General features: G+C 39.6%; 1 protein-coding gene across 2 annotated transcripts; it reads left to right on the forward strand.

Moving 5' to 3' along the window:
* Positions 1-169: 169 nt before the first annotated feature.
* On the forward strand, positions 170-20,372 carry nelfb (negative elongation factor complex member B). 2 transcript variants are annotated; one of them, XM_063489695.1, is made up of 13 exons: positions 170-546; positions 3,824-3,984; positions 4,095-4,194; positions 4,754-4,984; positions 7,535-7,720; positions 7,829-7,941; positions 8,028-8,130; positions 8,904-8,999; positions 13,812-13,954; positions 15,493-15,599; positions 17,143-17,284; positions 18,181-18,289; positions 19,962-20,372. In XM_063489695.1, the coding sequence occupies exons 1-13, from the start codon at positions 445-447 to the stop codon at positions 20,118-20,120; spliced, it is 1,752 nt and encodes a 583-aa protein (XP_063345765.1). In that variant the 5' UTR covers positions 170-444; the 3' UTR covers positions 20,121-20,372. The 2 variants fall into 2 exon arrangements, with proteins under 2 accessions (XP_063345765.1, XP_063345766.1); XM_063489696.1 differs by lacking the exon at positions 170-546 and adding an exon at positions 2,423-2,527.
* The last annotated feature ends 241 nt before the right edge of the window (positions 20,373-20,613 follow it).

Genomic DNA, 20,613 nt, shown 5'->3' on the forward strand with positions numbered 1-20,613 from the left:
CTTTTTGATCTCTTTAGTTAAGCATTTTAAAATGGCTTTATATGCGACTTTAAATAAAACTTTAAACGTAGTTTTCCGAGGTAATTATACTTCTACCACGATCCGCGAAAAAAAACACAGCATGAAAATCACAGACAGTAAATGCAGCGGACACTTTTTTAACACTCGGTTTTACATCAGCTCTTTGTACGTTATGACTTCGCGCTTCTCCGCAGCTTGCAATCGAACCCCTTGATGCTCGCCCTTTTACCGCGTAGCACGCTGGAACGTTTCATCGCGGATGTTTCTGGCGGAGTGTTTACAAAGTTGCAACACAGGAAGCTCGCATTGAAAAGGCGAATGTGTTGTTTTCTGCAGAAGGAACTTACTTTTGTTGACAAAACTCCCGTCAGAAGACATCATTTGGACTCAGATCATTTAATTGATGCTTAAACTGAAAGCAAGATGTTCGCGGGGCTGCCTGAGCTTGGTATATCCAACGGAGAGGATCTTAAAGAAACTCTCACTAACTGCACAGAGCCACTGAAAGCCATCGATCAGTTTCAGGTAACACCCAACAGCTTAATGCCTCGAGTGATAGAGTGTACATTTCGACTAACGGTAAATAAGCGTTCCCGGATTAATAAACAAACGATAACGTATGTTCTTAACCATCCAAAGCTAGTCACCGTTCTCCGTTGTTTCCTACCAAGCTATTTTCATCACTGTTGTAGCGATAAACAACAACAACAACAAAACAACACAGACTGCAAAAAGAGAAAGTGGGAGAAATGGTCAGTGAAATTTGCTCTCCACTTCACGTTCATATTTTTGAGCTAATACCCTGCATTTAAAGAAAATCAAAATGCAGGATATTCATCGCCTTCTCACCCTTTATTCTGATCTCTCCCGCCAGATCTGTGAAAGCAGGAGAGGGGATTGGAGATGGCAGACAGTCTTTGAGCGTAATCTCACAATGCACAGAACGTATGCCGTTCTGTTGTGGTGTGTTTGGAGTGTTTTTTACCTCCATGAGGTGAGAGTAGGTGATATAAGTCGACGACAACTTAGAGCTTTAGAGAGTTTGAACAGCTATTTATTGTCTTAAATAGGTAATACAGTTTGAGGACAAGCCATAGACTGTATATGAAAAATGGGCATACTTTTGTCATGTGAAAATGTGAAAAGTGAAACCGTAATAGTAATCGTACTATTTGGCGTTTCGGTTTTATATCGGTGCTCAGGAGATAACCCAGACTGAATGGGCCCCATGGAGATGCAGCAAAAAAAAAAAAAAAAGATTCCTGCCCCTGTCATGATTTGTGCATTTTTTATTTTTATTTTTATTTTTTTGCGTAGAAGAGGTTAAGAGGATTTAGTCCCATTTAAAAAAAATGATATTTAAAAAGACTTGTAGTCAAGTCAATCTTCTTTAAGTATTAGGGATGTCACAGACACTCTTTATGGCAACAGTGGGAAGGAAAAACTTGTTTTTAACAGGAAGGAACATTGTATAGTGGGATTAAAAGTAATGGCTCTACCATATCTAAACCTGCATTCTTTTACATAGCCACCTTGGGGCAATACCTTTGGTTGTATAGACATGTATGGGAAAGCAACCATTAAACTTCTTTGATTTGTGGCCTCAATAGACACTTTACTGGGGGATTCATGGGCTCAGTATCTAGTTTCAGTTTTATTTAATACAGCTTGATATTCATGTCCCGTTAGCGTAATTATGGAGGATAAAGCAGGATATCTTTTACATGTCATTGACTAGTTGGTAAGATATGAGCATGCAGTGTCTCTCCATGGCACTGAACAGCGTGCTTCAGAACGTTGGCTTGATAACTAACAGGTGATGTGGCTAACTCCATCTTTTGCACATTTCTGCCCCTGCTGATTTGTAAATTCCAGCTATGTCGCTTGTCCTTAAAATGTCACAGATGTAATAGTCTTATGCAGTCAAAGAGATGAGCACTATCCATGCAGTGTCCACGAGAGTATTTCATAGAAGAGTCTGTGTAGGTTCTCAGTCACCCAGATCATGGTAATCTAGGAGCTTGGAAATAAAAGTTTCTTGAAGATCACCTTTCATCCAAGAAGCCTCTTCAGTTCAGGGAACTACATCAGAAAACTGAAGAAGCTTCTTGGATGAGAGAAACATGAACGAAACATCTTCAAGAAACTTAAAGAAGTCCAGTGAAACACACTGAACCAGTGATTGCCTGCAGTTTAAAACTGACTGGCAGGGATCCACCGAGCAGATCTCACTGATGTCCAGGTCATGAAGAGACTGGCTGTAGTAAAATAAGAAACACATTTTAATAAATGATTGTAAAAGTAGAAAAGTTAAAGTTTATCATCTTGTCCACATCTGCGGTGAATCTTTGAAATAAGATGCTCCAACATTTTTCCCTCCTGGGTCTCTTTTTTTTGTCCTCAGTTTTTTTTTAGGAGCAAACACATTTGTCCCTCAAGTTGTTCCACTTCTTTGTACATCCCCTCATCTTCCTTCCAATAGCTTCACCAGTCTTTGCTGACGTCTGTAAGTCCTTGTAATGATGCTTTGTTTATTATTTCCTATATTGAGATGATCATTGTTATACTTTCACTGATAAATTAAAACACTGCAGCCAAAAAGTAGCTAGAAATTTGGAGGAAGAATGAACAGTGCTGAATCAGCCGATCACAGTAGCTGAAGTAAGTATGATTTTTAGGGCGGAGGATGTCAAGTTACAACATAGGTAATACCTTAGGTTTTCAGAGGTGTTATAATGTAAACTAAAATATAACATAATTAAAATAGAAATATCCTGTGTTTCTGTTTTTGTCAGTTTGATCAGATTTGCCAACTCAAATTTTTGCATTAAACGGAGTCTATCTTATCAGAGCTTTAACAATCTTGAGCATTTTCAGCTTGGGAACATGCCTAGGCAGTTTTATTATTTTCCCAGATACCAACCATTATGACAGAGCTACAGCAAATCAGTGATTTAATCAAGATCAGATTCACTTGCAACAAATTCAATAACTTTTTGAGTTTTTCAAGCACCAATCCCCAGCATTCACTGGTAATACTGAGTATTTGTGGCTTTGTCGGGTGGTTTTTTTTGTTTGTTTGTTTGTTTGGTTTTTTTGGCATCATGCTAAGCTCAAAATATTTAGGTTTTTGACTGGTCATCAGGGGACAAAGGATATTTCCAAAGGCGATGGGAAAAACAAAACAGCCATCATCAAAATTACTTTGGTCAGTGATAACAATTTAAATTTTTTTAACAAAAACATGACGTATTGATTGAATTTTTTTTTTATAAGGGATTTCCCTAAACTTTATAATTCAGATGAATAACAAATGTATGGGGGAATATGAGAATAATTCTTCTGGACAACCCACAATAAGTTGCAGTTTTTTACAGACATATATTCCTATTATGCATATAGGCTATGCCCATGTCGTGTAGCTATTATAGCACAGTTAAAGTTGATTTGTTATTCAGCTCTTAGTTCGGTTTCAAATCAAAATATTCAAAATGAAACATGGTGTATTTCTTTTCCTGACGTGCTTAATTCTTTTTTCTGTTTACATTTTTGGGCAAAGAGTCAATAAACCTACTAAGTTTATTCATTTATGCAATTTACATTTCATACTTAATTTAACTTACATTTAATACTTTGTGGACCATTTAAAGCCCATATTATATGAAACATATCATGGAGTATAAAATGTGGTTGGCCATGTTTTACCAGGTGTGTGCCCTTATGGGTAAGCTGACTTTGAATAGAGTAGCTGCACAGCTAGAACTAATTCTTGATGAGTGCTTGACATGTTACATTATTGCAGATGGAAAATGGAATCTTGCTGCCAACGCTCCAGTCTGCTCTTCCTTTTCTCGATCTCCATGGGACACCTCGGCTGGAGTTCCACCAGTCTGTCTTTGATGAGCTTAGAGAAAAGCTGATGGAGCGAGTCGCCGTCATAGCAGAGGGCAAGGAGGAGGACAGGTCTGTGATTGGTTGTGTTTTTTTTGTTTTTTTTTTTATTTGTGTGCTCTCTGAGGGAACCAGTGTTTTTATGACTTTTTTTTTTTTTTGCTCTTTTCCTCTGTCTATAGATACAGGAAGCTTGAAGAGCTGCTCGAGAAGAGCTTCCCACTTGTTAAAATGCCATCTATTCAGCCGGTGGTGATGCAGGTCCTGAAGCATCTACCTAAGGCAAGTATTTCAACCATTATCCGTTATAGGAATTGATCCTTAATTGAAAGGATTAATAATTTCATCCTTAAATCATATGTGACTAAGGGATTTATTTTAGTTTAAACTTGTAACCATCACCTGGTAGTTGGCACTTTCACACCATAAACAAAGCACTCTGGAGTTCATTTGGAACCATACTCAGACCACATCCTCCAAAGAGCCTCGGTGGGAGGGAGGTGGGGGTGAACCAGAGTTTGATTTAAAGGGATTAAATACCACAGGTGTGAGAATAACCTAAGACATGCTGCATTTGTTTCTTGGCCAACTCTCTTTAATTCCCACAGAACAACCACTGTGAGTGTCTACTATTGCCAGACACTGGTACAGCATAGAAATAATCAGCCATCGTGCAAACTGGTGAAGTTGACTAATTTCAGTCTCCTGCATTACCTGATGCTCATAGTAAGGGAGGGGGATGTTGTAAGCAGTACATGAGAAAATATAGTTTTGACAAGAAGCCAAGGATCCATTTTAGGCGGACCTCTTTTTAATCTTTATTGCTTGCTTCTTCCTGCAGGTGCCAGAGAAGAAACTAAAGATGGTGATGGCTGACAAAGAGCTCTACAAGGTGTGTGCAGTAGAGGTAAAAAGGCAGATCTGGCAGGACAACCAGGCTCTGTTTGGGGATGAAGTCTCACCTCTCCTAAAACAGTACATTGTGGAGAAGGAAGCAGCTCTGTTCAGCAGTGACCTCTCCATCCTGCACAATTTCTTCAGCCCTTCTCCAAAAACACGACGCCAAGGCGAGGTGAGTTGCAGAACACAAGAAACACTGGCTTCAGATTTATTTCAGACTAAACAATGTAACACAATTTTAATTTCCTTAAGCTCCTTTAGCAGCCATTACAATCTGGACTTTTCTTGTATAACAAGAAGGATAGAATAGTAGAATCAAATAGAATAGCTCTTTATTGTCATTGGACAGGTATAATGAAATTATGGCCAGCAGCACCTTCAGGTTCAGGTGGTTCTTCCTCAGGACATGGAGGAAGTGCAACTGCTGCTGGGCCTTCTTTACCAGAGCGATGGTGTTGTGGGTCCAGGTTAAATCAGCAGAGATGTGGGTCCCCAGACACCTGAAGATGGAAACAGATTCCACCCGTTCTCCATTTATAATAAGAGGGTAGTGGACCTGTCTGTCCCTCCTGAAGTTATGAGTTCTCTTGTTTTAAGGACGTTCAACTTCAGGGTATTTTCGGAGCACTAGCGGAACAAGTTTTCTATCTCCGCCCTCTACGCTGTCTGATCTCCATCGGAATACTTGACGATGATGTTGGTTGGGTGGGTTGGTGTGCAGTCATTGGTGTACAGGGCGTACAGTAGGGGCTGAGAAAACATAGTGGTGGTCCCAGCGTGGGCTTCTTTTGCACCATTCACAGACAGTAAAAGCCACTGTAGTGTTGTTTAGGTTGACAGGCTTCTATAGCTCTCGTCTCAGGCCATGTGCATTGTCTGTTTGGCCTTCCTTAGATCTGATTAGTCTCCCAGTCCCCACAGCTGTGAATCAGATTCATTTATTTAAAATAAAAGAAGTTTGGTGCAACTTCTTTACTTGCACGGGTGTCATCCAAATAGACTTATCAATAAGCAAGCTCCAGTCAACATTCTGTTACTTTCGCTTTGCTTTGCATATAGCTCATGTTGACATATTGTGTGCAAGCTGTCATGGACCAAAATGGTTGAGAGACATACAGAGGACTTGCCTGTCCTGTTGTCCTATTATGTTGTATGTGCTTTTCATAATGTGTCTTGCACAACATGCAGCTAGCTGGCACCTTGCCACGGTGTTATCAATCTGTAGAAATCAAATGCTAGTTATGTTTGCATTGTACCATTGTAACATGAGTTACAGATGACTAAAGTCAATATGTTAGAATAAGTCAGTATCATGGATCGTGCTGTACCTGGTTGTAACTATTCGGTGCTAGCATTGTCACTCTGAAATTATTTTGTTAACAATTCTTCGCTATTCTGACAGTGGAAGTAGAAGAGAGGCATAGGCACTGAAAAGCAATGAAAGAAAAAAATAATATGTCACCAAAGATGCATAGGAAACTCGTAAATGTTCAATAGTGATGTGTCGGTCACGAACAAAATGGATCTTGGAGCCGGCTCTTTGAAGTGAACGACGGGAGCCAGCTTCTTATTGGGAGCTGTGTTTTTGTTTCTCTTTCTCTCACCCTCTCTCTCTCTCGCACTTTTTTCCCGCTTCACTCCGCACGCGAGCCTTGTGCTTTGCGCTGGGCAGAGGGGGGAGGGGCGGTAGTTACACTCGCAGTAGCACAGGAACAGAGCGGGAGGGAGAGAGAGAGAAAGAGAGCCAGGGACAACAACGTCACATTATAAGGTATAGTAATCATCCACAACTATATTCAGTTGCAGATGATAAAGGATTCAGTAAGTTTATTCATGCATTTAAATATTTAAAAGTTGAAATGTAAATAGTTGGTTTTTGTATTATATAATTTATTTATTACATTTTATGTGGAGTGAATAAATACAAGTATATTTACGGTGGCCCCTAGAGACAAAGCACATACAAACTCCAAAACACATGCAAATTCCAAAACGTACAAATTCCGAAGCACGTGAAACCTGCAAAATTCGCACAAACTCCAAAACACAACAGAAGTGCTCCAGGATGCTAGGGGCAGTGTTGAGCTTTTGTTACCCTAGTGGCTACACAAGCCAGCAAGTACCAACGACCGGATTTGGTGTGTGGTAGTAAGAGGTAAATGAATATTTCTTTTTACATTATTTGAGTATATATGAGTGCTTGTGTATAAATACACAAACAATACACATATGCTTTCAATTGTGTAGTTTAAGTGATCTAGGCAGCTCTGCTAGCGTTAACTGAACTTCCAAAACAATGTGTTTTGGAGTTTGTACGTGCTTTGTCTCTAGGGGCCACCGTATATATTTATATATAAACATATATAAATAAAACCACGTTTTTTTACATTAGTAATTCCTTTTGTGCATAATTTTATATTGTTGTTGATAATAAATTAAAGCAACAAAACAACCCGAAGAGCAGGTTGGGAGCCGAAAGAGCCGGATCTTTTTAGTCAGCCGAGCCAAAAGAGCCAGTTCTCTAAAAAGTGCCGGAAATCCCATCACTAATGTTCAAAACAGCAGGTCTAAATAGTTGATGAAAGTGCTGTATTTAGGGGAGAGTAAAAATAACTTGGCATTCTTAGTCAAAGGTCTGGAGTTATCAGGAGCATGTAAATTATATACAGGTCCTGTTTTGGAATTACCTTTGCTAACCATTCCTGTTGCCTATGTACTGTAGGTGGTTCTAAAGCTGACTCAGATGATCGGGAAGAATGTGAAACTGTATGACATGGTGCTGCAGTTTTTGCGAACTCTCTTTCTGCGAACCCGGAATGTCCACTACTGCACCCTGAGAGCAGAACTGCTCATGTCTCTTCATGACCTGGACATCAGTGAGATCTGCTCGGTGGATCCCTGCCATAAGGTGAGGGCACAGATACTGGTGGTAAATAAAGCCCCTAATCACATCTCCAGTGTATTTTACTTTGTGTGTTGAATGGGTTTTTCTCGTTTGTTTTGTGCACTTTGACAGTTCACTTGGTGTTTAGATGCCTGTATCCGTGAGAAGTTTGTGGATGGTAAGCGAGCCAGAGAGTTACAGGGTTTCCTGGATGGAGTGAAGAAAGGGCAAGAGCAAGTCCTTGGGTAACAGACGAGGAGCTGGTTTATGAAAATAGTTGCTGATCATTGGTAGATGCACAAAATAATGTTTTGATCATTGTGCATTCCAGGGACCTATCTATGATCCTGTGTGACCCGTTTGCCTGCAACACCCTAGTCTTGAGTATCATGAGGAACCTGCAAGAGCTGCTGAGTCAGGATGCTTTACCACGAGTGAGTATACTGTGCATGAAAAACAGAAGAAGTGATACACAATTGTGCTGACAATTTGCGGTATTATACTGACTGACAACTTTGTGGTGATACAGCAAAAACCTTAGCACGTAATGTGGCAAAGAAAAGGAAGGGAGGCACATTTAGAGGTTTAGACGATGAAACCCAAAACACAATAATTCCCTGCAGTTATTATGCAGTGTCATATTATGTTTGAGGTTGTGAGGTTACTTCAGTAAAAGAAGAAAATACAACAGTGTAAAAATGGTTGATTTTAAGCAAGCAGTCAGAGCGGTGCATTTAATTCATCCATCCACTGACAGAAAAAGACAACCATTCACACTCACATTTGGATTCACCAGTTATCCTTGGGGGGCAGGAAGCTGGAATACCAGGAGAGAACATGCAAACTGCACTCATAAAGGCCCCAGGCAGGATTTGAACACAGGACCTTCTTACTGTGAGGCAACTGTGCTAACCACAACAACACCATACTGCCCCAGTACATATTATATTTTTAAAATCAGTTTCAGTTAGTGAGCTAATGTTATGTTGAATGTGGGCTTGTTTTAAACTAGTCGAAATAAGAAAAAAATCCATGCACTAATTTAGTTTAACCATAATATTTCAATGCTGTTCAACAGTGCATTTCTAATTTTAAATGTTGTCTTATGCTAATTACTAGTTGTCTGTACCCGCATGCATATACTGTGATGGGGCAGCAGTGTATTTTTGATAACAGTCTCATGCTGTATCTATGTTTTTGCTCACAGGATAGTCCGGACCTGATGCTGCTGCTGAGGATGCTCTCACTGGGTCAAGGAGCATGGGACATGATTGACAGTCAGGTCTTCAAAGAGCCTCGTTTGGTGCGTAAACGCCGACAACACAGGTTTACCTGTATCTGTACATCAAGTTTTTGCTTTCACTGATTAGAAAACAGGGGATCTGCTGTGTACGTAAATATCCAAATTGTTACTCACAGTATTGTAGTGTCTCTGGAAAAATCTGTATTTTTATTTAAACCAGCTATAAATCAAACTGAAGCATATTCCTTTAGTTTGATTTCAACCTGTGAATTTCTTTCGGTTAATAAAAAAAATTAAAATTTATTCACACTATATAGCCCTTTGAAAGACAAGAAACCAGTCACAGTGGGCTTTACAGAGGTTTCAATAAGTAATCGGAATGATTACATCAAAATGAACATGTATGAACTTGTAAAACAACACAGAACATAAAATATGAGCCAAACGCCTGTCTAAAACAGATGAGTTTTAAACTGTTTTTTAACACAGAGGCTGTGGTACGAAGAGAGGGCGGTAAGCTATTCAGTAGTTTGGGAGCTAAGGTTTGGATTTCAGACAGGTGTGTGGGATAACAAGAAGAATTTTATTTGTAGACATGAGAATAGGAGTGGAGTGGATCAAGGATGTAGGAGGGAGCCTCGCCTTGTAAGGGTATAAAAGTAAGAACCAAGATGTGAAATAGAAATCTCAATGCTACAGGAAGCCAGTGCAGAACCTTTGAGAACATTTTTGGACAGATTGGAGGGAATTAATAGATGCTTAAGACAGGCCAAACAGATTGATCTAAAATAAACCCATGGTTCTGCGCATTAGCTTTTACAGTGGATGAGAAGCACCCTAAACACTGTCTTATTTGGCCAGTACTCAGAAATGATCATTAGAATTATAAAATAATTTGCTATCTAACCTTTATGAAAATTTATTAAATTGAGTAATTTATCCAATTCATGGTATTTAATGTCAACTGTCGACAGATAATAAGAAATGGTTTTTAAAATACTGATAATCTTACTATAATGGTCATATGTAATATACAGGGAGTGCAGAATTATTAGGCAAATGAGTATTTTGTCCACATCATCCTCTTCATGCATGTTGTCTTACTCCAAGCTGTATAGGCTCGAAAGCCTACTACCAATTAAGCATATTAGGTGATGTGCATCTCTGTAATCAGAAGGGGTGTGGTCTAATGACATCAACACCCTATATCAGGTGTGCATAATTATTAGGCAACTTCCTTTCCTTTGGCAAAATGGGTCAAAAGAAGGACCCGACAGGCTCAGAAAAGTCAAAAATAGTTAGATATCTTGCAGAGGGATGCAGCAGTCTTAAAATTGCAAAGCTTCTGAAGCATGATCATCGAACAATCAAGCGTTTCATTCAAAATAGTCAACAGGGTCGCAAGAAGCGTGTGGAAAAACCAAGGCGCAAAATAACTGCCCATGAACTGAGAAAAGTCAAGCGTGCAGCTGCCAAGATGCCACTTGCCACCAGTTTGGCCATATTTCAGAGCTGCAACATCACTGGAGTGCCCAAAAGCACAAGGTGTGCAATACTCAGAGACATGGCCAAGGTAAGAAAGGCTGAAAGACGACCACCACTGAACAAGACACACAAGCTGAAACGTCAAGACTGGGCCAAGAAATATCTCAAGACTGATTTTTCTAAGGTTTTATGGACTGATGAAACGAGAGTGAGTCTTGATGGGCCAGATGGATGGGCCCGTGGCTGGATTGGTAAAGGGCAGAGAGCTCCAGTCCGACTCAGACGCCAGCAAGGTGGAGGTGGAGTACTGGTTTGGGCTGGTATCATCAAAGATGAGCTTGTGGGGCCTTTTCGGGTTGAGGATGGAGTCAAGCTCAACTCCCAGTCCTACTGCCAGTTTCTGGAAGACACCTTCTTCAAGCAGTGGTACAGGAAGAAGTCTGCATCCTTCAAGAAAAACATGATTTTCATGCAGGACAATGCTCCATCACACGCGTCCAAGTACTCCACAGCGTGGCTGGCAAGAAAGGGTATAAAAGAAGAAAAACTAATGACATGGCCTCCTTGTTCACCTGATCTGAACCCCATTGAGAACCTGTGGTCCATCATCAAATGTGAGATTTACAAGGAGGGAAAACAGTACACCTCTCTGAACAGTGTCTGGGAGGCTGTGGTTGTTGCTGCACGCAATGTTGATGGTGAACAGATCAAAACACTGACAGAATCCATGGATGGCAGGCTTTTGAGTGTCCTTGCAAAGAAAGGTGGCTATATTGGTCGCTGATTTGTTTTTGAATGTCAGAAATGTATATTTGTGAATGTGGAGATGTTATTGGTTTCACTGGTAAAAATAAATAATTGAAATGGGTATATATTTGTTTTTTGTTAAGTTGCCTAATAATTATGCACAGTAATAGTCACCTGCACACACAGATACCCCCCTAAAATAGCTAAAACTAAAAACAAACTAAAAACTACTTCCAAAAACATTCAGCTTTGATATTAATGAGTTTTTTGGGTTCATTGAGAACATGGTTGTTGTTCAATAATAAAATTATTCCTCAAAAATACAACTTGCCTAATAATTCTGCACTCCCTGTGTATGTATATATATATGTATATATATATGTGTGTGTATTTATTTTGTATATATGTATATATACGTGTGTGTGTGTGTGTGTGTGTGTATGTCTCCATGTACCTTATTTCCTTCTTGATGGGCGGGCCAATCTGAGGTAAACTTTGCGTAAAAATTGTCACTCACATAGTGATTATCATCTATATTTTCTTTTCTTTATTTATTACAAATCCCAACTGTTTTGGTCTTCTTATACGTTAATTTCATCACCCCAGTATGAATGCAATATTCTCTGCATTTGTTTCATGTGTCATGTTAAACATACATAACATTAAAAAAAACTGCCCATAGTGCAGATTTTTGCTAGTAATCAGACCGTATACAACAAAACCCATTACTATTTTGGACTCATTTAGAAAAGCTAAATCTGATTTCTATATGTCCTCTCTTGAAAACATCTCTGGAAATGCATCTGAGTTCTGGAAAACCTTCAGAACCTCACATCACGTTTCTCAAAAATCAGTTTGGCTTTCAATTCTCTATCATTTTGATTGGGAAGTGGTTTCATAAGCACCTGTTGTCTAACAAACATAATCTCTCCAATTCTCTGTGTTTTTGTGTTTTCCCAACAAGTATTGAAAGCTATGAAAACAAATTCTCTTTTATCTCACCGTAGGGAAGTCTACAATAAACTAGCCGCCTTAATCCCATAGAAGTGTAGGGGTGAAGACAATTTAGACGCATGTCTCCATCGCAGTGCTGATGTGGTCACTACACCTGTAACTCGTATTTTCAATTCCAAAATTTGAGAAGGTCATGGCCCTAGTGACTTAATAATTACTCCCCTCATGCTGTCCTTGCATTGTGTTATAGGCAGAGCTACACAGCTCATTAACTTGAATATCTCAATAAACCTTGATTTCTTGAATTTCAGTTTAAAACTGAAAGACACAGAACTAAATACACTTACCACAAAAAGTAAGATCATTCATGTTTAGTCAGTTATTTCTTTCTTGTAAGAATGCTTCTTAGCCCTAAATCTTATGCTGTTGGAAAGCCTATTTATGTCCCATTAAATTGTGCCACATTTGTAAGGGCAATCCATTAATAGGTTGAGCAGCAAAGTTGACTGTGGGTTGCACCTAAAATTTGCCAAATCTTCTCTACCAGTGCCATACAGCTAATTCTCCAAAAGTTGAATCTGTTGAATGCATCAAGACATACAGCTAATTCTTCTATGGACTCTTGTCTTGAGCTTCTGGTACCCCAGGCGCTGATAGTCAAATGCCTGGTTTGTACCTGTGAGCATGGACCCTGCTACAGTAGTAAGATTGTGTGTGCATGCCAATCTGGTTATGCCCTGTGCCATATGGCAACTTCAAGCTGGTGCTCCCCAAAACCAATTTGCAGCATTATTTGAAGTGAAGCCTAGTACCATCTCCAAATTGAAGGCCAAGCTCCAGTGTAACGTGGGATGTCAGAAATAGGCTGTCCCAAGAAGACCACGCCGCGCAACGACTGTATCCTTACCCTCTCAGCACTTAGGAACCATAGACAGTCTTCTACAGATATGCTGAGATTAGCCCTCTACCCAGACTATCCAGAACACACTGCACACATCCAATCGCCATTCACTGCCTTTCACTGTCAGGTCCATTTGTACTGGTGATGGTAATATATGCTGGAAACTTGTGGAGGAGCATTATGTTCAGCAGTGAGTCCAGATTCTGCCGATGGCACGGGGCAGCATCTCTGTCACTGGAAATTTAGGCTTGTCATCACCGGAGGCAATCTCAAAGACTACATCCACTATTTGGGAGTGGAGAGAATGAAGTGGCCTGCATGCAGGTTCAACCCCATTGAATATTTTTGGGATCAGCTTGGGTCTGCTGTTCTTGTCAGAGTGACCAATGCAGCCACATTGACTGGCTTAGGTGTCTCAATTCATCAGAGATGGGAGCCCTACCCCTGTAATAAAAACATTTTAGAAGCACCAAGAGCACTCTAATTCAACCTGAGTTTAGATTTGGCATTTTCTGCTCCCTGTTTGTACTGTAACAGCAACAGGGAAAAGCTCCTTCTCCACCTCCTCTTTACCTTTGCACGTGCCTTGTTCCTTCCTCGTTTTGCTTTTTAAAAGTGATTATGCGCATTGTTGAAGTCTTTTATATTGTCCGGTTACAGTAATCCAAATCAACAAATGATAAATCTCCATTGTAATAATTTCAAACATTACTTTAAAAGATATCACTGCAAGTATCACAGAAGAAGTCACTGTGACATTATTGGTATTTTTATGTCACCCTCAGGATTTGGAAGTGGTTACTCGCTTTTTGCCTGCAATGATGTCAGTGGTTGTGGATGATCACACCTTTACTGTGGAACAGAAGCTCCCAAGTGAAGAAAAGAGCTCGCTGTCATACCCCACCACCCTGCCTGAATCCTTCAACAGGTAAAAACACAGCAGCAAAGAGGCAGATGTTATATTGCATCAAATGTAGGTTGTCATCAGTACTTTCATCTCATAGCTTCCTTTCTGGGGAGGTAAGAAGCACTGTTACCACGTTAACCCTCACATCTTACTCTAATGTAGGTCACTTCTCAATTCTAAATTTAATTATAAAATGTAAATTCTTCACATGTTTGTACAAAAAAAATATCACCAAGCACGAGTGAGAAATCATAAACCACAAGTCTTTTGTACTGCTCCTTTATTTTTCTTCTCAGAGATAGTAGTTTTAAATTATAAACTATAGAGATGTTGATGTAACATGATATATGTAACCATGTATGAGATATAAGAGATCAGTTGCATTGACTTCATTACTTGAAACCTTGGGCATGTTTGTCTTTATGACAATGACCTCTGTGCTTCTAGCAACTTCTTCTTTGGCCAGTTTATTATCCCAGCAGGCCAATCATCAGTAGCATCCGATGATTGGCAGGGCATACATGTTGATTACACAGATCTCGTGCTTCCTCTGCAGCTGTTTGGTAGTTGCATCTTTCCCAGTGGCCTCTTTGTGGTTAAAATTTGCCTGTCGGATTTCAAGGTATTTATAACGATCCTCAGTGTCTGCAATGTTGCCTTCTATTAGAGCAGTCCCTACAGCTCCGTCTATCTTCCAGCTACACCGATTTATTGCATCCAAGTATTGTGGATCAATGAATTGATATCTTACTTATTTCTGGCATAACGTTAGAGTCAACCATCTGTAGAGGAAGTGGCCTGTCATATTTAAGGACCTGGGTGAGGAGCCATGCAGCACAGCAGTAGGGACAGAGCATCTCTTTGGCAAATCCCGCACTTGATGGTGGCTTTGGCTTGAAGTTGGCCTCTAGTGTCATTTTCCATATGCCCACTGAATTAATGTTGAAGGCTCTTGGGGTTTTGTTAATCTTGCAGTTGTAGGCATTCCTGGATTGAATCATAGGCTTTCCTACACAAGTACACGGGTTGGTCATTCTGGTTTTACAATCTCAATGTCTGCTCTGTCTACCAGTAGCTGGCCTGTTCACCTTGCCCTAATGATGCATGGGCATCCAGACTATCGATGACACACATAAAATAATATACTACCGACACTTTATTCACTTTTAGTCACTTACAGTTATTTATTCACCTTTCAGTCACTTTAATTTGAAAACTGTATATACTGTATATTCTGTGTATTTATTATCTCACTCTTATTGCCTGTTCTTATTGTCCTTCAACGTTATGCTGCTCTGCTGTATGTTAATTGCCCTTGGGGATAAATAAAGTCTTTCTGATTCTGATTCTGTCCTGTTGAGCTTTCGAAGGGTGGAATTTGAAATGGGATGTAGTGAATTAGTGGGTGGATCCCTTTGTGGAGGCAATTCATTAAGTCGGTTCACTAAGCTGAACAAATGGTGACAGTGGTTGTCTCCAGGACCACACACAGACACACAGAAGTGTAGCAGGTTAAAATGCTTTAATTGAGCGTGTTATTTTTTTCCCTACCCCCTCAGATACCTGCAGGAGAACAGAGTGGCCTGTGAAATGGGTCTCTACTATGTCCTCCACATTGCCAAACTGAGGAACAAGAATGCCTTACAACGGTTACTGCCTGCACTTGGTGAGTGTCTGAATTATAACTATAACAACAACAATTTTATCTTGTAACTTGAGTCAAAATGCAGTATCACTGCCTTTTTTTTCACATAACTGAGTCTTATACCTATCTGATCTCTCAGTTGCATTGCTTGTTTTTTGGTTTTGTTTTGTTTTGGGTTTTTTTGTTAATAAATCACAATATTAACAAAGATGGGCACGATTAGTCGACTACTCTTCAATATTTTCGGCAGTCTGCAACAGACGCACCAGTGCCAGTGCATAGTTGATATGTAGCCCTCTGCCCCCAGATGGAGCTGTGCCCCTCTTAATGTGGTTTGAAAGTATTTTGCTCCAGAAAATGAAAACAGAGTTGTATCTAGGCTTTGTCAGAATAAACTGGCTGTCAACACTCAACATGAGGAATACACATATTTAGCACAGGCACGGGGATGTTCATTTTCATGTAAAGAAAGCTTTTTTCTTTTTTTACTTTTTTTTTTGCACGCTAACGTTAGCCACACTCGGCAAACCAGTATGACATTGTTTACCTGAAAATGCTACAGTCCGTAGCTCATCACAGCAATGACTGCAGAAGATATGCTTTCACTCAGTGTTGTTGAATGCAGAGGCTTTCAAAAGTTCATTAAATATAATGAGCCTGAATACACGGTGCCTGGCAGACTGTAGCACAACCATTAAAAAATGACAGAGGAAATTAAGCTAAATATACAACAGCAGGTTGTTCAAATTCCATGACAAATGAGTCATTTGTCAAAAATCTGTACTTTTATTACTGAAGGAAATTAGATATGCTTTTAATTTGTGGATTAGAGGAAAACTTGGCAGCATATCTGCGAGGTGCTGTTAGCAAGTTGGGACTGGAAGACAAGGTCGTTACGTATCCATGACAACAGAAGCAATAAGGTAGTGGCAAACAACATCATGTTGGAGTAGGAAGCAGTTTCTTGTTTTGATGATGAAATTTGATGAAAACTGACTGTTCTGATCTAAACAGGACAGTCACAAAACTGATGGACGCACATGCTGTGTGTCCCTACCTTAGAGCTGTCAGATGACAATTAAGGGCGTGGTCCCTGTGCTGTATTCCCTCAAAAGTGCCATGAGTTTGCTGAACAATACCCTCCTAACATAATTAAAACACATGAGGGAAGAAATGAATAATTTTCAATTATAAAATTGTTCCCAACCCCAAAGTCAGCCATGTATTAGTCGTTTCCCATGACTACATCAACTTGCAAGTCGCTGTCTATGTTCCCACTACATCTGCTGTTGTGAAAGAGTTTTTCTGCTGCTGGACTTATTGCCAATGAACTGAAATCACGTGTTTCACCCCTATGTTAATTTCGCTGAACAGAAATGTTTCTTCAGTAGAGTAAGGACACTTTCAATGTTTAGGCTTTTCTAGTTTAGTCAACTAAGAAATTAGTCACCAGGAACATATATTCAAAAACTTCACTTCACATTCAGTGTGTTAATGACAGACCATTCCACTTTATAGGAACAGTTTGAGTCTTACAAGTGTTTCCTTTTTTGTTCCCCCATAGTGGAGACCTACAATGATATGGCTTTTGGTGATATCTTCCTTCACCTGCTGACTGGACACCTCACACTTCTCTCTGATGAGTTTGGATCAGAAGAGTTTTGTTCAGTTGTCTTTGATGGATTCCTCCTTACATCTTTCTCCAGGTAGGTTGATTCAGTGTTACAGTATAAGACTACATCACCATTCTCATCCCACACCACCAAAGTTGACTGAAAAATACGCAAAGCTCTTATTACCACCCAGCTTCTGACAATAGCGGAAAGCCTAGTGGTTCAGTAGATTCAGATCCCCAACTGCTGACCGTCCCCTTTCAACGCCACCAGCCTAAATTCGTTGAGCAGTTAGGAAGGTGAATGGGTGATAATAATAACAATAAAGATTTAATTTCTGTAGCATCTTATAAACACGTTTTACAGAAGTTTAAAAGTGATTTTAAAGATGTAAGCAGGTGCTGAAAGGGGCCATCCCAAAACTGCCAGTCCATGTCCTTAAGCATGAAAACATGGAAGAAAAGTTTATTCTGTGTGTATCAGTGAACTTTTGGACACAATTTGACTGTGGAACATAATACTGCATGTAAACTTGAGTTCCTTTTAGCATAATACAGGAAGCTAACAAGGCAATCACACAAGTCACCTTCAAGTCTGGAATAAACTGTGCTGCATAGGTCTCACCCCCTAGAGTCCCTTTTACATAGGTCACAGCACAGTGAACAGCTCTCCAGTTGGGGCAGTGAGCACTCTTGGTCATTCAGTGTTCGAGAACAGAGGATTATCACGGGCTAAAGACTCATGATCGACAAGTCTTTGCCCAAAGAGCAAACACCCATCTCTCATCACATGATTTGTTGTTGTTTTAACCAAGACGTCAAAGTATTTATCTATTTACTTCTTTGTGTATCTTTTGCATTTTTTATTAACTGTGAGATAGAATAGCTTCTTTCTAAAAGATGAGGATAAAACCACCTTTGGTGTGATCGTGTACAGTAAACATGTCTGTCGTTTGTCTCGACTGTTTCTTCTGTCTGAATTCGTTACAGTAAAGAAAATGTCCACAGACACACCCTGAGGATGTTACTACATCTACACCACAAAGTGTTACCATCATATATGGAAACTTTAATGAAAACTCTGGACCCTCCAAAACAGGTAGGTTTTATCTCTACATTGAGTTTGACTTCAGGTGGAGAGCTCCATTTAAACCCTCGTGTTGAACCACTTTTTGGCACAACACCTGGAGCTAAGGGAGCAAAACAATTGCATGAGTGCTGCTGTTTGGAAGAATAAAGTAGTCGTGGCAAACCAATCACATGACCACTTCACGATGACAAAGCAACAAGGTGATATATACCAGTTTTAAATTGTGCTGATAGTCCATGTAAAACCAGAATCATGATAAACAATATATACGCGGCGTTTTTTCCTGAATAGTTTCGTCACGTTTACTGTCTAAGGACAGCGCTAGCAAGTACTCTGCTTATGACCTTATGTCAGACCTGCAGGTGTCAGGCTTGTGATATTCTCCTTAAAGTGGACAGAAATTATTTTTTGGAGTGGCACAAATAATTTGTGTGGCATCTTATTTCATGCAGAACACCTGATTGTTCTGTAAATAGGTTGGAATGTTTATTTAAAAAAGGGTAAAAGGTAAATGGCTGCAAATAACTTTGTTGTTTGTAAAATTTGTGCATATGATTTTAAAATTTGCCATTTATATTTGCATTTAAAGTTATGAAATATGATTCAGTAAACATGTTTGTGGTTGTTACAGTAAAAAATTTAACTTTTTTTACTCAGAGTTTATGTTTTTTCTCTGATTTCAGTTCAGTTGTGTTAATACAGTATATCAAAATGAAAACATAACTGTAAATTCAGGCACGTGAGGTTGTGCTGAAAAGGGCAATACCAAACAAGGCAAATAAACAGTTTTTAAAGGTGAAATGTAGAGGAAACATCAAAAGTGGTCAAAAACAGCCAATTATGCCCTGGACCCCAGAGGGTTAAACTTTTTTTTTTTAAAGTAATGCAATAGTTACTTTTCCTAGTAATTAATTTTAACTCAGTCACTAACTCAGTTACTTTTTTGAATAAGTAATTAGTAACTATAATTAATTACCCTTTCAAAGTAACTTGCACAACACTGGTCATTTTCACCAGAGGTTTCGGGAAGAACTATTGTGAGACATTACCCCACCCTATCATGCGAACACTTAAAGTCACCTGAGAAAAGGTGTGAGTGGGGGTTGAAGGGCCTGGGATGGACTCTCAAGAGTACATTGCTACATTGCAGGTGGTAGGCAGTTGGTGTTGTAAGCCACTCCCTCTGTTCAATGATGGTTGATCACATCATTCATTTTTTACTCCTCCTTCAAAATATCTATCTTAACTGGCCCGAATACCTGTGTATATAAGGATGAACTTGAATATTTAGATAACAATTATATCTAATTAAAAAAATGTGACTTAACAATAATTACTGGTAGCTGACCATGTTGGTGAAAGTAATTAAGCATTTAGAACATTGTAGAACTTGCAGTTCCTCGACCACAGTGGCGTGTACTTCCTCCCCCTCGCTGTCAATTCTCGTAATAGTCTTTCTGTTTTTGAAATTTGCACTTCACACTGTACCGCTGCAGACAGACACACAGCTCCTCTACTCACTAAGAACAGAATTTTTAATTTAATTTTAATTCATTTTTAAAATGCGGACAGTGATCATTGTAGTCTTACACACACACACACAAACACACACGTGTGAACGCGAGTTGAAGATAAATGTCAGTATATTGTATGTGCTGACATGTGTGCTGTGTGTTCACAGTGCAGTGAGCCACTGAAGGAGCTCTACAACCAGCTGACAGAGAAAATGGAGGCGCAGAAAAAGAGCCCGCCTCCAACAGATGAAACTCCATCCCTGGACTTGGGGCTGCACCCAGTGACCGTTCCCACTACGGCCTCCACACCAACCACACCTCTCTGAAGATCTTAATCACTGATAGACTCCAGCTGATTCATGAAAGGCTGGAAATTTTACAGTTGTGTAGGATTTCTTTTCTTTTTCATCAAGGTTTAATTTCTGTAGACATGTGTCTTCCAGCTCTGACAGTGTACTCCACAGCCAAAGTTCTTTTTTTTTTTTGCATTATTGTTCAGATATACAGTATTTTCATATGTAACTGGGCTGTGTGTGTTTATGAAGTGTGTCAGTAGTGCAAGAACCCTGTAAATAAAGAACTGTTTGCAAATACAGTTTGATTTACTATCAGCCAGGCAAAATGCACCACCTCGATACTAACACAATCACTTGATGAGACACACTCGACTGCAACAGGAAATAAGAGACTGATGTGTGTAAACCCCATTGGTTAACTTACCAACAGCCAAACATAGAGGCAGATTTCGACATGCTGAAGACTTTGACTCTGGTAAGATCTCACACAAGCATGAACATGTCAATTAGATGTCCCTGCGCA

Source organism: Pelmatolapia mariae, linkage group LG12, assembly GCF_036321145.2.
Source record: "Pelmatolapia mariae isolate MD_Pm_ZW linkage group LG12, Pm_UMD_F_2, whole genome shotgun sequence".
Lineage (NCBI taxonomy): Eukaryota > Metazoa > Chordata > Actinopteri > Cichliformes > Cichlidae > Pelmatolapia > Pelmatolapia mariae.

Excerpts from the sequence above, each read along its gene's own strand:
- nelfb (XM_063489695.1), top strand. The coding sequence starts at position 445 with ATGTTCGCGGGGCTGCCTGAGCTTGGTATATCCAACGGAGAGGATCTT. Across the intron at positions 4,195-4,753 it reads TCCTGAAGCATCTACCTAAG|GTGCCAGAGAAGAAACTAAA; the intron begins GCAAGTATTTCA and ends TTCTTCCTGCAG. Across the intron at positions 17,285-18,180 it reads CTCCTTACATCTTTCTCCAG|TAAAGAAAATGTCCACAGAC; the intron begins GTAGGTTGATTC and ends AATTCGTTACAG.